Source organism: Dermacentor variabilis, chromosome 1 (assembly GCF_050947875.1).
Source record: "Dermacentor variabilis isolate Ectoservices chromosome 1, ASM5094787v1, whole genome shotgun sequence".
Classification (NCBI taxonomy): domain Eukaryota; kingdom Metazoa; phylum Arthropoda; class Arachnida; order Ixodida; family Ixodidae; genus Dermacentor; species Dermacentor variabilis.
In genome coordinates this window covers 174,874,995-174,890,732 of record NC_134568.1, presented here as the reverse complement: position 1 = coordinate 174,890,732, position 15,738 = coordinate 174,874,995, and the positions used below count along the sequence as shown (strand labels likewise).

The 15,738-nt window shown below is 44.3% G+C and overlaps 1 protein-coding gene across 3 annotated transcripts in view; it reads left to right on the top strand.

The window, feature by feature from the left end:
• The window catches only part of Pkn (serine/threonine-protein kinase N), a 178,157-nt gene that overhangs the window by 36,024 nt on the left and 126,395 nt on the right, over positions 1-15,738 (top strand). For all 3 annotated transcript variants that reach the window (XM_075699852.1, XM_075699861.1, XM_075699868.1), the window contains one exon: positions 5,944-6,053. In XM_075699852.1, coding sequence (XP_075555967.1) covers positions 5,944-6,053 — 110 coding nt within the window. The remainder of the gene's footprint in view (positions 1-5,943; positions 6,054-15,738) is intronic.

Here is a 15,738-nt window from a genome sequence, read left to right as displayed (position 1 = left end):
CTTAGAACTTGTTAGAAATACTTAGAAATATTGTTATTGACGCTTGCAAATTCGGCATCAAAAATTTAATTGAGCAAAAGAAATTGGCTTCATTCACAAGAGAGATGTTGCATTGTGCCCTTCATGGGAGCACAGCTGGTACTATTGCTGACTTGTAGCTGACTTTACTTTTGTACAGCAAATTGAGCAATTATCATACCTTCCTTGAGCAAGAGGAAGTGTGGGTATTTGCTGAGGTGTGTAAGTATTTTAGGTTTTATGACTTGGTTCCCTATTCCTACTAAATTTTGACCTTTTTTACTTTTAACACCTTCCAATTCACTTATTCTGTGTTGTATTGTATATTCTTGCCTGTATTGGGATGATGATCCTTAAAGGGGCCCTGAAACACTTTTCAAACTAGAATGGAATAGACTCAGTACCAAAAGGACTCTTAACCACACTTCTCTGAAGCCTCAAAAATGCTTTGGGACTAGTATTATACCTCCCATATACAGTCAAGCCTTAATATAACAATTTTGTTTTTTTTTCGATTGAATGAAGTAATTTTGTGACACGGTTTTGATTTAACAAAGCTTTCTGCCATTTCAAGTATGTACTTGTAGCCTGTATGGCTAGGAAATCTAGCAAAAAGCTATAAAAATTTGCGATGTGCTTGCATTGTGACAACAAGTTCGTGGTCATCGAGTAAGATCTATTAATATTTGCCTGAGTGCACGAGACACTGATACCGCAAGCCTTACTTCGTGTAGGTGTATCTTTGCTATCACCATCAGTGCTCCGCCTTTCTGGCGAAACTCCCTTTTTTCTTTTTCTTTTCGGCTCGGGACGGATATTCGTATCTTTTTACACTTTTGTTTTTAATTTGTAGGCACTAGCTTCGGGCGCTAAGTGCAGTCAGCCGTGGTGTCCCAAGATTTACGGCGCCACGCGACGAAACACACGTAAATCTCAGGCACTGTGAGCCATGTCGATGTATTGCTCTTGGCACAATCCACATTGCATAACGGGTGCTCATAACCGCGCTACCATGGCCTGACCTTCATGCGATTTGTTTAGTGCTTGCTACCAAGATACCATCCACTAGGAATGCTCTGGGAATTTAAGTTGTTTTCCAGCTGAAACATTAAAATCTCGAATAAACAGAATTTGCAACAGAATTGCAACTTGCAGAATTTTCAAGCGCAGACATTGTGGCACGGCTCGCACGCATCAAAATGCGGTGTGATCTTTGTGAACAACTCCTCTGTGTTATTGCACGCTTATTTTCCTTATAGCTGTCATCTCCTCGTTTCGGGAGACACAAAAAGCGTTGCCCATTGCCCCCTCCAACAATGGACGTTTTTCTCATCGATGCCGAAGTCCCGCCTGGCTTGAAGGTTTGACGAGGCCTCTGCGGCTAGCACAACTTTTCGTTTGAAAGCAGCACTACAGTGGCATCGGCTGTTTGGTGCCATTACAATAATGCCACACTATGGGCCATGCCGCATGCCGATACGACACAGGTCAAAATAGCGATGTCGTTCGTGCAGCTTGTGTACTTCAGTTGGCTACTGGCGCAGCTAATAGTGGCTGCAATACTGACTTTTCTAGATGGCATTAGCTATGCACCATATTTATCATATTCAATTACAAACTGGCGCGTTTTTTTAAATCCTCGAATCTAAGCCAACCCTAGAGTTTGGTATATGATTATTTGAAAAAAGAACTATCGGCCTAGGTTTGAATAAATGCAGTAATCTCTGTTAACTTCTAAGCACCTTTCTTAACACTGCCACTACCTTCTTTAATGCCTCTGCTTAGAAGTTCGCCACCTGGGAATTGAAGCAGTTGACAACGGCGGTCTCGAGTTCCCTGTTATCTTCAAACCGTTGTCCACGAAGCCACTGTTACAAGTGCGAGAGAGGAAGTGGTTACTAGGTGCAAGGTTGGGACTGCAGGGTGGGTGATCAAAAAGTTTCCAACCAAAGTGTTGAATATTCTTCTTAATTCGGGCAGTGGTGTGAGCACGCACATTGTTAAGGACTATTCCAGATGGCAGTTTTTCACACCATCGATTTTTGATTGCACGTCTCAGGTGAGTGTTTTTCAGTACATGTCAGTTGTAATTGTTGTTCCACATTCCATGAAATCAACCTAAAGAACGCCCTTTTTGTCCCAGGAAATGGTAGCCATCATTTTCCAACTTGAGTAAGGAGATTTCTTGAATTTTTTATATTTTGGTGAAGTTGGATCGCACTGCTGCATTGACTGTTGTTTTGTTTCTGCATAGGTGTTGGATATCCATGTCTCTCCCGTAAAAACGTATAAAAACAAGTTATCTCTATCTTGTCAATAGTGGTCCAAGAACACTCGTCCACTTGACATTCTTTGATCTTTGCGTTGGTCGGTAAGCTTTTTCAGTACCACTTTGCACACAATTTGTGATATTCGAGCTTTTCCATTACAATCATGTAAATGGGGGTGCGTCTAACAAGAGGAAGTTTATTGGCTAGAACACTAATTGGCAATCAAATCATAGTGCTTGGTCCACTTGTTAAAAGATTTCATCACTCTGCGTACTAGGCCTGCCACCCGCTCTTCATCATGCACATTCGTGTGGCTATTTTTGAAGTCTGTACACCATTGTCTAACCTTTCCTTCACTCATTACTGCAAGTCCATAAACTAGGCACAACTCCTAATGAATTCGGCCAGTTGGTGATCCTTTTACGCGTAAAAATCGAATCATGGCACACACTTTGCAACTAGCAGGAGTAATGATTTTCATAGATATTGTCGTCTGCATTCACTGACAAGCTGACGACTACTGAATCAGACCAATAACTTGAGTGCCTTCATAAAGTCATAAGATGGCGCTGCATGTGTGCAACTGTTGTGTGCGAAACGAAATCAGGAAAGAAACAAGTTATGATAACTCAAAGGGAAGCTCATTACTTTTCGAAGTGAGATCGGGATGCCTTAGAACACACACCTATAAAGCGAGACATAAGGAAGAAGAAGCATGTGCGTGCTGTGGTAGAGTTAGGGAAACAAGAATGTCTTATAAGAATGTGAAGACATGTGCCCGGCGGCCGATTTAGGCACCACTGACCTCCTTGAAGCCCCTGGGTTCAGTGACAGCAGGGAAAAAGTAAACATGTCCGCAATAGAGATTACTAAGAGGCGATTGGAAGATTGGTGGAAGAAAAGTAGGGAAACAACAAAAAACGGAGACGCACAAAAGCAGAGCTCGCAATAGGGAGTCAGAAAATTTGGTTGTAAGAGTTCATCGTAGGCTTTTTTTCTTCTTTTTTTTAGCCTAGGTAGGACATTAGGCAGTATAATAGCAAGAGCTTGGTGGCGCAACCCACCGCCCTGTTCCACAGAAGACCTCATAACATCCATTCATCCATGTTGTCACCCGCCAATCTTTAAATATAAACAAATGACCGTTACTTTTTGAGTATGCCTTGTATCTCTATGGCAATTACACAATTTCTGAGGCTTGAACAAAACATCATCATTGTTTGTGCGAGTAGGTCGGCAGCCTGTTCATCGGCTCAGTGATGGATGCCGCACTCCAGACTTGCATTGAAAGGATTCCTAATGTAATTAATTTCGACCATGAGGCAGCGCACCATGCAGGTGTGCCACTCTGAAAGCAGACGACCTGTCCCATATCTGGTATGGATTATGCGATGCGCTCTGTACATACTCCAGACCGGCCATGCCAATCCTAATCAGATTTGGGAGTTTGGGCCAGCTCCCATTGCTAAGTCTTCAAGTCATGTCACTGACAGAGACCAATCAGAGCATATGGTTCTCGACATATATCGACGGCAAGAGGGCTTGCAGCGGCACCTCATGGCGAGCCCAGTATCTACACTAGGCAGCCGACACAGCTGTATGCAACTGTAGTGCACTTGCTATGTGCACAGCATTGCTGGAGTGCCCGCTCATGCTCGTGTGCTCCAGTCTGGCCGTGCTGCTTGGTGCAGACCAAGGTGTGCTCAATATGAAGCAGTGTCTGCCAAGGTGCCTAGCCAGGAGCAGCAGCCGGGAACTACATAGGCGAGGAGTGAGCACACGCTGGTGGGGGTGTGCATTCCTTGTGATGCGTGGCAGGCATAGCATACATGTGGTCTTGGCATAAGTTTTGCATGGTTTGAGGTAAGTTGAATGTTGGAAACCAACTGAAATTAGCAAGACCTGATGGCTATGACACCAATAAGCAATGCGGTCAAAGTTTCATTCCTAAGTGGGTGGGTTCGGCTGAGTGTAAGCAGACTATAATTGGCTTCTACCAGAAGTGCATAATTTCTATAGAAATTTGAAACACAGATTTTCACTTACTTGAGCCTGTTTAGTTAACTGCATCAATCAATATACACAGTAACGGTAGTAAGAAGCACAGTGATCCAAACAAACTTCTTTTGATGTCTACTATCACAGAATAGCAGCTGTGTGTGGGAACTTGCAATAGGACGACAAATGGCAGTCGGCCAGCAGCTTATAAACTGGTGAGGAGCAGGCCTTTGTTTGAAAAGAAAGTTTTAGAGAAAAGGCAATTGCGCTCCGCGTGTGACCTCTAAGCTCCGCAGAGGCCTGCAAAATTTGGCTGAGATGTTCACGGCAGCATATGAAATTTGCTGAATGTGTCGCCAAGCCTAAGGGGTGGTTCAGGACCCCTTTTTAAAGAATGTCGCCTCATGAATCACCTACCACAAAAGTTGTTCAAATCCTTTAAGTATAAGCATAGTTACAGATACCTATTGCACCGATGTGTGGCTTTCTCTAGTTTTCGCTCCACTAGCGCACTGGAAGTTGCACAGTGGGCATGGCAAGGGGGCTAGACCCCGGCCAGAATTGGCACATTTTCTTCTGGTTTTTTTCTTTACAATGCTACTTTCGGTTAAGGTATGCATGGCGCTTTTTCGACAAGATAGGTGCATGGCAATGTGATAGAGATCAGTGGCCAACACCCGTCACCTACAGAGACCAATTGAAGTAACGATTCTCAAAGTGTTTCGCCAGTGAGAGGGCTCGTCATGGCACCCCATGGTGACCTTGGGCCGGCCGCGGTATCTACACTATGAAGCACGTAGCCTTTGAGATTAGATGCCATCTGCAACAGATGCAGTTATGCGCAAACGACGAATGTTTTCTATGTGCACGACAGGTCTGTGGTACACACGTGCGCGCTTCTGTGCGCGAGTCTGGCCATGCTATGTGGTGCGGACCAGCTTTGTCTTGCACCAGTTTGACCGACAAATAATAGCCACATTCAAATAGTGAATTTTGAAGCGCGATCAAGCGATGGTTTGCCACGGCATCTAGAAAGGAATGGCCAGGAGCAAGCGAGCACTGGCAAACATATACAAGGTCTGGGTTTAAATTTCATGTTAGCTTGATTCGACGACTACGACACCGATTAGCAATGTAGCCAAAGTTGCATTCCTACATGGATAGGCACGGTAGAGTGTGAGCAGATGATAGTCGGTGTCTTCCGGAAGTCCCCAGTTTCATAGAAATTCATAACTCCCATTTTGTCTTACTTCAGCCTGTTTCTTTCACTACATCAACTATTATACACAGTAACAGAAGAAAGAAGTGCACTGATCCACGCGCTCTTCATGATGGATGTCAACTATCAACCAATGGCAGTGCTTTTTGGGACACTGCCCTTAGATGTAAAGGGGCGGCCGCTGGCAGCGCTGAAACAGGCAAGGAGAAGACTTCTGTTTGAAAAGACGGCGTTTGAAGAAAAGACAACTTTGTGCAGCGCTTTCTGCTCCATAAGCTGCTCACGATGCAAAATTTGGCGTAGATGTGTACAGCAGCAGATGCTATTCGCAGAATGTGTTGTTCCAAGATCGATAGGTGGTTCAGGGCCCCTTTAAAAGCCACTTCTCAGCAACTGTGGTGTTGTGTTCACATGGTTACTGACATGTATTATTTGCAGATGAAATTATGGCTGTTTTAAAGCTTGACAATGTCCATGTGGGCCAGACCACTTACAAGCCGTGTAGTCAGCAAGCATGGGACCAGAGGTTCACTATTACTCTCGATAGGGTAAGTTTATGCTCAATTTATAGGGGGAGGGAGTGTGGCTTATCCCACCTGTTTTGCTTAGGGCTTTGGAATAATGATGAAAAACAACTGTGTGAGCACCTTGCATCTGCCTGACAAAGATGATGTTTAACTAAGTCGACTGCTACTCCCAAGATAACTGAAGCACCTACCCTACCCGCTGATCATGGCATGAAGGTGAAAACGGTGTGATGATACCGTTTATAATGCGCGATGCTTATAAGCGGTAGCCGTATGGTCAGCGAAAAAAAAAAAGTACAGTGGAGTCCAGATAAACGAAAGTTTCTTACAGAAGTGTCGGATAAATGGAGCAGTGGTATCAATTCTGTAGGCCACCAATGGTCACGCTTTTAACAAACTTGGGTTAAACGAAACACGTCTTTTTGTGAACTCCGGTTTAATGGAACTTTAACCAAAACTACCACCTACCTCATGGCATATGAAAAAGTCCTGCAAACATGCCAAATGGTGATGCTATAAATAGTGAAGCAAATACAATCCATTAGGCAGTTGTGGGAAAGTTAATGCAAATTAAAGATGTAGGAGTTGCAACGGTGTTTCCATCATGAGGACTTTACTAGGCAAGTAATGATCCCTGAGGTGAAAGGGAGGCCTTTGAAGCAGGTAAAATCTTAGTCAGGCTGCTAAAATACTTCTTTGACATTGGCAGGCTGATACGGACCTCAGATGATACACGTGTTACCTGCTCTGAGAAGACAATTGAAAATGTTATTGGTGAAGTTTGTGGGGAAGACTGGATTCTATTGAGGACGATGTAGCTGCTGTCCCATGTCCCAGTGCATTTTACTGTTTCAGACCAGACTAAAGATGTAGTTGAAAGTCTACAGTGCTATTTTGAATGTGACAGCTGTGCTGAATTCAGAAGCCTTTTGCACATGAGCATAACCTTGCTCAAAAGAAGCTACAATATCAGTAGCAGAACTCAGTAGAGTCACTTTTCACCACAGTAATATCAAAATACTCGGATGCTTTTAGAGAAAAACAGTTGTTGGTGATTTCTGTGTCCTTCGTTTAAATGAAACTTTGCAATAACAGAACACATTTTTCTGTCCGTTCAAGTTCCATTTAAGTGGTGTCTACGGTATTGTGTCAATGTATTATTGTAAGTTTCTCATCAAGAGTGATGGCCTTCGTGATTAACACCGAACCATAAATAACGGAGGCCACATGCAGATGAGGCCCTACTCTCCCACGACACGCACGCGCGCGCACACACGCACACACACACACACATTTTTATTCTCTGTATACTTTAATGAGCCCTTATAGTGAGTCTTTGTATATACCGTATTTACTCGAATAATGATCCAAGTAGCGTAATGATCGCACCCCTGAATTTTGTCGTCAAAATGTGATTTTTTTCTTTCCAGTGTAATGATCACACCTCAAACTTGTTGCAGCGGTATGTCGTGTGCCAAGTCTAGCTAATGATGATCGCGCTTACCATCTGTCGAATGCTGTCGAATGCTACGCGAACGACTCTTGAAGACATACCAAGCGGTGCGCACGCACCAAACATTCTTAAGCAGATGCTCCATTTCATTCCTTTTATCACTTTCATGAAAAAAAAAGTTACAACCAAACTTTTCTCGGCTTTATTATTTGTAGGCATCATAATGGTTTTGGTCAACAACAAAAAAGGCGCCTTTCGATTCTTCTCATCTGCACTCTGAGGCACGCAACAAATCGCGAGCGGCAACGATAGCAGCCACGTTTACACTGATACGTTAGAACTGTACCCTATTCATACGTCGACGCTTGCAACACAGCTAAGATATTTGCCTACCCTAAGCGGAAACGTGCCGTATTAGGATAGTAGTGAAGACAAATGCCGCAGTTTTCGCAGCATGCCTGCTGTGTGTTTCTGTGTCACTGGCAGTTAAGCGCGCCCATCTCTGTTTCTGTCCCTCAAAGTAGACATGGCTGCGTTATTGTTGCAAACTTGCAGATATCAATGATATTATTCATTGCTGATACGGAAGAAACTGAAAATGCATTCATGAGAAGAAAATTAATCGCGTTCGGTGGGTTCGGCTGGCTCCGCCGGCCGCCATTTTTGTTTTAGTGTCTCGCACTGACAGCGGCAGCCACCTGCTTGTTGACCCGTTGTCATCCCGCAGAAAACGCGGGATGAAAAAAGAAAATGTTTCTTTTCGTGGGAAATTTAACCTGCGTAATGATCGCACCCCTGAATTTGCATCAGTTTTTTTTACAAAAAAGTGTGATCATTATGCGAGTAAATACGCTAATCAAATCAGTGGAAAGAGGGGACGGGTTCCCCAAGGCCAAAATGTTTGAGAACGCCTGCTGTAATAATTGAGCCACGGAGGTCGCTGTCTCTGCATCCTAAACACCCACTTTCTTGGATATTTGCATACATGTACAGTAGAACCTTTTATATGTTTCAGATAAAACACAAGAAAAAACATACTAACCGGGAAAATGTGTGATCCAAAGTGTAATAAGTATAGAAGACCTTAATGTCGTGGGCATCTAAGTAATGTGAAGCGTTGTGTGAATCGTCGCAGTGCAGAAGGCCAATGTGCGCCAAGCTGGTAGCGCCCGAGCGGTTCAAGACATGCTTTCTTTTGTGGCTTTATTTATTTATTTATTTCACAATAACCCTAAAGGTCCTCTAGAGAGGGTATTACATAGGGTAAAGGTTACATCGGTGAGGCAAAGAACAGTGCATAAATGTAAAAACACAAGAACAAAGCTTATGTTTGCACTCCTTGAATACAGCCTGGGGCAGCAGCTTCTTGGAGCGGGGAATTTCGGCAGGAAGTTGATGTACCAACATGGCATGAATCATTGCGGCACAAGATGTCCAGAGTGACGCAGGACACGCATTGTCATTTTTCTATTGCGTAGTGTTATAAGACAGCAATAGGAAACCCAAACGAAATTGAGCTGGTGGGGTGATGCTCAAGTACGACGCCTACGACGCTACTAGAGCGAAACATGACACTCACTTAACGCCACCTGCAGCAGAGAACGGTGGCGTGTTCAGGTTATTGGCAATTAAAGGCATGCAACACATTTCCAATGGCACTAGCCCCATGTGCTGTGTAACAGATAGGTGAAGATGTATATTGCAAGAAGGTTGGGCTACGATAGCTGCGTATGTGGTGTGCAACGACCTGGGAGTTTTTCTAATAACTGAATAGGAAACTGAGTGCACATCCTGAGTGCACAGACACTCAGGATGTGCACTCTGAGTGCACAGACTGGCAAGCGAGTAGTGATGAGGGGAAGCTGCTGCGGTGGGCAGCTACTGACATCGATTATGCGCGCTTCCCGCATTTTGTTGTTTACATGCGATCTAACGGCCGGAAAACGTATCATGCAATCATAGTTGGGTGATGTACTGATTGTTGGTGCCGAAAGATAGTGCTTTCTGGAAACGTGTTAACAGGTAAAAAAAAGTATTGGGTTTTTCGATATCGAACATAACGGGATCATATTAACGCAGTTCTGTATTTATAGACTATACTCACTGACAACTTCTGTGGCTATGAAGGGAAAACTACAGGCGACTGTGCTGCTGCACTTGTGTTAGTAGTGCCGCAGCGTGTGACTGTGCTTTTCGTTGCTCGAAACAGACGCTGAGTTGACGCAGCTTCCATGTGCAACGATTTTGCGTTTGCCTAGACTTGGAAGGGAAAAGCCGCAAAATAAGGAAACTTTAACACTCAGTGGTGTGTTGTGTTGCTAATAAGGTGTTCATGTTTCGTCTTCCCCAGCCTAAACTAGCGAGGATTAAAACGTGAGACTCTCTTCAGAAGCGCGCTCACTTGTGCGTGTTTTGCCTCCGTAGCTTTCCCTTCATAGCCACAGAAAGTTGTCCATGAGTATAGTTCTGGGAGCATCGACCAGTGCCACTTATAGGCAATGCGGCAAATATGGAATTCATTAAACCACAGGCATTGCATAGTGTGTTATCTTAGAACAGGCAACTGGCCAATAGACCCTCATATGCTACTTAACTCTTTCCGTACCGTGCCCATTGGACATCGTTAGCCCACTGTCAATGATTTTAAATGTCGCTTTCAAGACCTTCCATGCCATTCACGGACACACTGCACCATCAAACGTGAAGGAGAGAAGCTATATTTTTGTTTTCCAAGCAGTTTGCTTTTTTCCTGCCAAGCAGTGATTTTTGAACGCATTCTGAAGTTTCACGATCGTCAAATTGGAAGGTAAAAATGGCCGCTTCCAAGAGCAGCACACGCGCTTCAAAAGATTGTAGATCTTATGATGATGCTGTGTCTGTAGCTGATTTTATTGATGGATCGAGCAACAACGAGTCTGAGGATGCTGCCTTTTCATCAGACTTTGACTCTGAGAGCGACGACGACGCAAACCAGCCCAGAAAATGGGCGGTCGCAGCCCGGCACACCAAACTAATGCTTGCAGTTAAATTTTTGTTAAATTTGACCACGGCGGCGGTCAGACCTGCGACGCAGCGGAGGGTGCTAAGAATCACTGGCTCCGGACAGGCCGCCATTGGAATATGAACCTGGCAACGTTTAACGCTAGAACGTTATCAAGTGAGGCGAGTCTAGCAGTGCTATTGGAGGAATTAGAGGGCAGTAAATGGGATATAATAGGGCTCAGTGAAGTTAGGAGGCCAAAAGAAGCATATACAGTGCTAAAAAGTGGGCACGTCCTGTGCTACCGGGGCTTAGCGGAGAGAAGAGAACTAGGAGTCGGATTCCTTATTAATAAGAATATAGCTGGTAACATACAGGAATTCTATAGCATTAACGAGAGGGTGGCAGGTCTTGTTGTGAAACTTAATAAGAGGTACAAAATGAAGATTGTACAAGTCTACGCCCCTACATCCGGTCATGATGACCAGGAAGTCGAAAGCTTCTATGAAGACGTGGAATCGACGATGGGTAGAGTGAAAACTAAATACACTATACTAATGGGCGACTTTAATGCCAAGGTAGGCAAGAAGCAGGCTGGAGACAAGGCAGTGGGGGAATATGGCATAGGCACTAGGAATAGCAGGGGAGAGTTATTAGTAGAGTTTGCGGAACAGAATAATATGAGGATAATGAATACCTTCTTCCGCAAGCGGGATAGCCGAAAGTGGACGTGGAGGAGCCCGAACGGCGAGACTAGAAATGAAATAGACTTCATACTCTGTGCTAACCCTGGCATCATACAAGATGTGGACGTGCTCGGCAAGGTGCGCTGCAGTGACCACAGAATGGTAAGAACTCGAATTAGCCTAAACCTGAGGAGGGAACGGAAGAAACTGGTACATAAGAAGCCGATTAATGATTTAGCGGTAAGAGGGAAAATAGAGGAATTCCAGATCAAGCTACAGAACAGGTATTCGGCTTTAACTCAGGAAGAGGACCTTAGTGCTGAAGCAATGAACGACAATCTTGTAAGCATCATTAAGGAGTGTGCAATGGAAGTCGGTGGTAACTCCGTTAGGCAGGATACCAGCAAACTATCGCAGGAGACGAAAGATCTGATCAAGAAACGCCAATGTATGAAAGCCTCTAACCCTACAGCTAGAATAGAACTGGCAGAACTTTCGAAGTTAATCAACAAGCGTAAAACAGCTGACATAAGGAAGTATAATATGGATAGAATTGAACATGCTCTCAGGAACAGAGGAAGCCTAAAAGCAGTGAAGAAGAAACTAGGAATTGGCAAGAATCAGATGTATGCGTTAAGAGACAAAGCCGGCAATATCATTCCTAATATGGATGAGATAGTTCAAGTGGCTGAGAAGTTCTATAGAGATTTATACAGTACCAGTGGCACCCACGACGATAATGGAAGAGAAAATAGTCTAGAGGAATTCGAAATCCCAAACGTAACGCCGGAAGAAGTAAAGAAAATCTTGCGAGATATGCAAAGGGGGAAGGCAGCTGGGGAAGATCAGGTAACAGCAGATTTGTTGAAGGATGGTGGACAGATTGTTCTAGAGAAACTGGCCACCCTGTATACACAATGCCTCATGACCTCGAGCATACCGGAATCTTGGAAGAACGCTAACATAATCCTAATCTATAAGAAAGGAGATGCCAGAGACTTGAAAAAATTATAGACCGATCAGCTTACTGTCCGTTGCCTACAAACTATTTACTAAGGTAGTCGCAAATAGAATCAGGAACACCTTAGACTTCTGTCAAGCAAAGGACCAGGCAGGATTCCGTAAAGGCTACTCAACAATAGATCATATTCACACTATCAATCAGGTGATAGAGAAATGTGCGGAATATAACCAACCCTTATATATAGCTTTCATTGATTACGAGAAAGCGTTTGATTCTGTCGAAACCTCAGCAGTCATGGAGGCATTACGGAATCAGGGTGTAGACGAGCCGTATGTAAAAATACTGAAAGATATCTATAATGGCTCCACAGCCACCGTAGTCCTTCATAAAGCAAGCAACAAAATCCCAATAAAGAAAGGCGTCAGGCAGGGAGATACGATCTCTCCAATGCTATTCACAGCGTGTTTACAGGAGGTATTCAGAGACCTGGATTGGGAAGAATTGGGGATAAAAGTTAATGGAGAATACCTTAGTAACTTGCGATTCGCTGATGATATTGCCTTGCTTAGTAACTCAGGTGACCAATTGCAATGCATGCTCACTGACCTGGAGAGGCAAAGCAGAAGAGTGGGTCTAAAAATTAATCTGCAGAAAACTAAAGTAATGTTTAACAGTCTCGGAAGAGAACAGCAATTTACAATAGGCAGCGAGGCACTGGAAGTCGTAAGGGAATATGTCTACTTAGGGCAGGTAGTGACGGCGGATCCGGATCATGAGACGGAAATAATCAGAAGAATAAGAATGGGCTGGGGTGCGTTTGGCAGGCATTCTCAGATCATGAAAAGGAGGTTGCCACTATCCCTCAAGAGAAAAGTATATAACAGCTGTGTCTTACCCGTACTCACCTACGGGGCAGAAACCTGGAGGCTTACGAAAAGAGTTCTACTCAAATTGAGGACGACGCAACGAGCTATGAAAAGAAGAATGATAGGTGTAACGTTAAGGGATAAGAAAAGAGCAGATTGGGTGAGGGAACAAACGCGAGTTAATGACATCTTAGTTAAAATCAAGAAAAAGAAATGGGCATGGGCAGGACAATTATAGAGGAGGGAAGATAACCGATGGTCATTAAGGGCTACGGAGTGGATCCCAAGGGAAGGGAAGCGTAGCAGGGGGCGGCAGAAAGTTAGGTGGGCGGATGATATTAAGAAGTTTGCAGGGACGGCATGGCCACAATTAGTACATGACCGGGGTTGTTGGAGAAGTATCGGAGAGGCCTTTGCCCTGCAGTGGGCGTAACCAGGCTGATGATGATGATGATGATGATGATGATGATGACCTGTTAATGAGAAATTTTAATTCTTTCGGACTTACTGCCTATTAGACGGCAGTACATTTTGTATACCTCATAAGTTTTGATACACTTTTCTCATAGTAGATACAAGTGTGTCTTTGTAAACCTTGTTCAGTTTTATCCCACCATCTTGATTCTGGCAATTTATATATTTTTTAGGACAGACATCTCTTCAGTAAAATTTGTATGCGTGAAAAGTGCATTCATTCTTATTTTTGTTTATGTAATACATAAAATAATGATGTAGTAGTTCCCTCAGAAAAAGAATAGCTGGTGTAACCAACAAAGAACGCTTATTTTCCCTATGGTAGGGAAAGAGTTAAGTCCTCAAGACTGCTAGTTTCAAGACCCTCACTATGCAATAAGTGAGAATCCCCTGCTATAATGCTTCGGCGCTGCAGGGTGTACTGTAAATAAAAGAATGGGGGGGAAACCTGGGGCTAGATTTTACAGTAAAGCCTCACTTATTTGGATTTTACAGGATTGCAAAATATCTCAGTATTTGACCAAATGTCGAATTAACCAACATGTCAAGAAGATAATAAACACATATTTGCACTTCATCAACATGCCCTTCTTTACTGAAGAAATCCACAAGTCTCCCTTCTATTTTGCACAGTAAGGCAGCCTTGTGGGCCCATTAACATCTGTATATACCATCACAACTAAACCATAAAATCATGTTGTCTGCAGCAATGGCAGAGCAAAAAGAAAAAAAAAATTTCTGTAGCTCAAATGGTCACTGCAGATGGTGCCACTATTGTGGCGAGTTTATTCCTATGAAGCATATTCAGATCAAATACAGTCGAATCTCATTAATTCGAACATGCTTAATTCAAACTGACACTGTGGTCCTATCAAAGTTATGTGTATTCCAATGGGCAAAAACGCCCGGTAATTTGAACACACAAGCATTTGCAACAGTTCATTCGAACATACAGCGCTCCTACAATGCTCTCAGCAGCACGCCAAATTACGCGGTGGTGCCCCTGACCAGCAGTGCTCTGACCCCGCCATAGATTCAAGCCCAAGGGCGATTACGCCGTCGCCGCGCACCCTACGCTGTATGTGCGAGTGAAAGTGTGCAGGGGGAGCCGACTATCGCGGCTTATTCTCGCATGTGACTGCTGTGCGTGGTCGTATCATGAGAGTGATCTACGTTGGGGGCAAAGTGTAGGTGTGTTGGCGGCTCATAGCTTTGTGCGTGCTGGGTGTTCTCGGCTCTCACTTTTCGATGAAGCGATATACGGCACGAATGTCACTTCGCTCGCTGCAGCTGCTGCGTTTCCTCACGCAAGTGTTTTGACAGCGAGTTTCCACGTTCATCAAGTGAGATATGTTCATGTTTGCTTGTGCATGTGTTTCACCATGCTTGTTAATTTAGTTAGTATGCCTCTATTTACAAGTTTATACAGCTGATAAAACTACTATTCTTGCTTCATATAACTGTTCACTAATTTGCTATCGCGAACGATGCCTCGCCTTTCGAGCAAAACTGCGACTTTTTTTACAATGACGAGTCTAAACCGAGACTTCCCGATGGAAAGGCTGCCGGAGACAGTGTGCCGCATCTGATTCTGTACAACAGGACGGAGCCTGAATACAAGGACAGGAAGCTGGCTCCCAGTACCTCGTTCTCCTTATCTTCTGTATGCGGCGACGTCGCAACAGAAGAGAGCACACCAACATCATATGATCAGTAGCAACGACTTCATCTTCATTAGACATGACGTGTTAAGAATGCAGGACAAAGAACACAAACGCAGCGCCAATTTGTCAGCAGACAAAGAAAAAAAGCGCGCGAGCACGCAGACAGGAGCAGAGGTGCAGGCTCAGTCTGACCTTGGCAACTCTGCCATGGCAGTCTTAGGTGGCAGTAAAGGGGCTTAGGTGGCAAAGGTAATTAGCGCCATCCATCAAGCTGGCGGGAAAGCAAATCCACTTCCCTCCCACCCCTCCTCCCAACTGCACTCACCCTGCCTCGCAGCTCTCTCACCTTCGATAGTCTTCACGTGCGCCTGCCTCCACGCCGGCCCGGCGCCAGCTTAGCTCCCTCCTTGCAGTCAAGTTTTCTGCCGTTATCAGGAAGCGAGCGTTCGCCGGCACGGGAAGCTTCGTGGTTCTCGCTCACTGTGTGCTTGCGTGCCGCAATATTTCACGACTCTCACCGTTTGTGCATCGTGCTTGGTGAATCTGTACTTCAAGAACAAGTCCACCTTTTAATTCAAACAAATTTTCATGTCCCTTCGAGTTTGAATTATCGAGATTT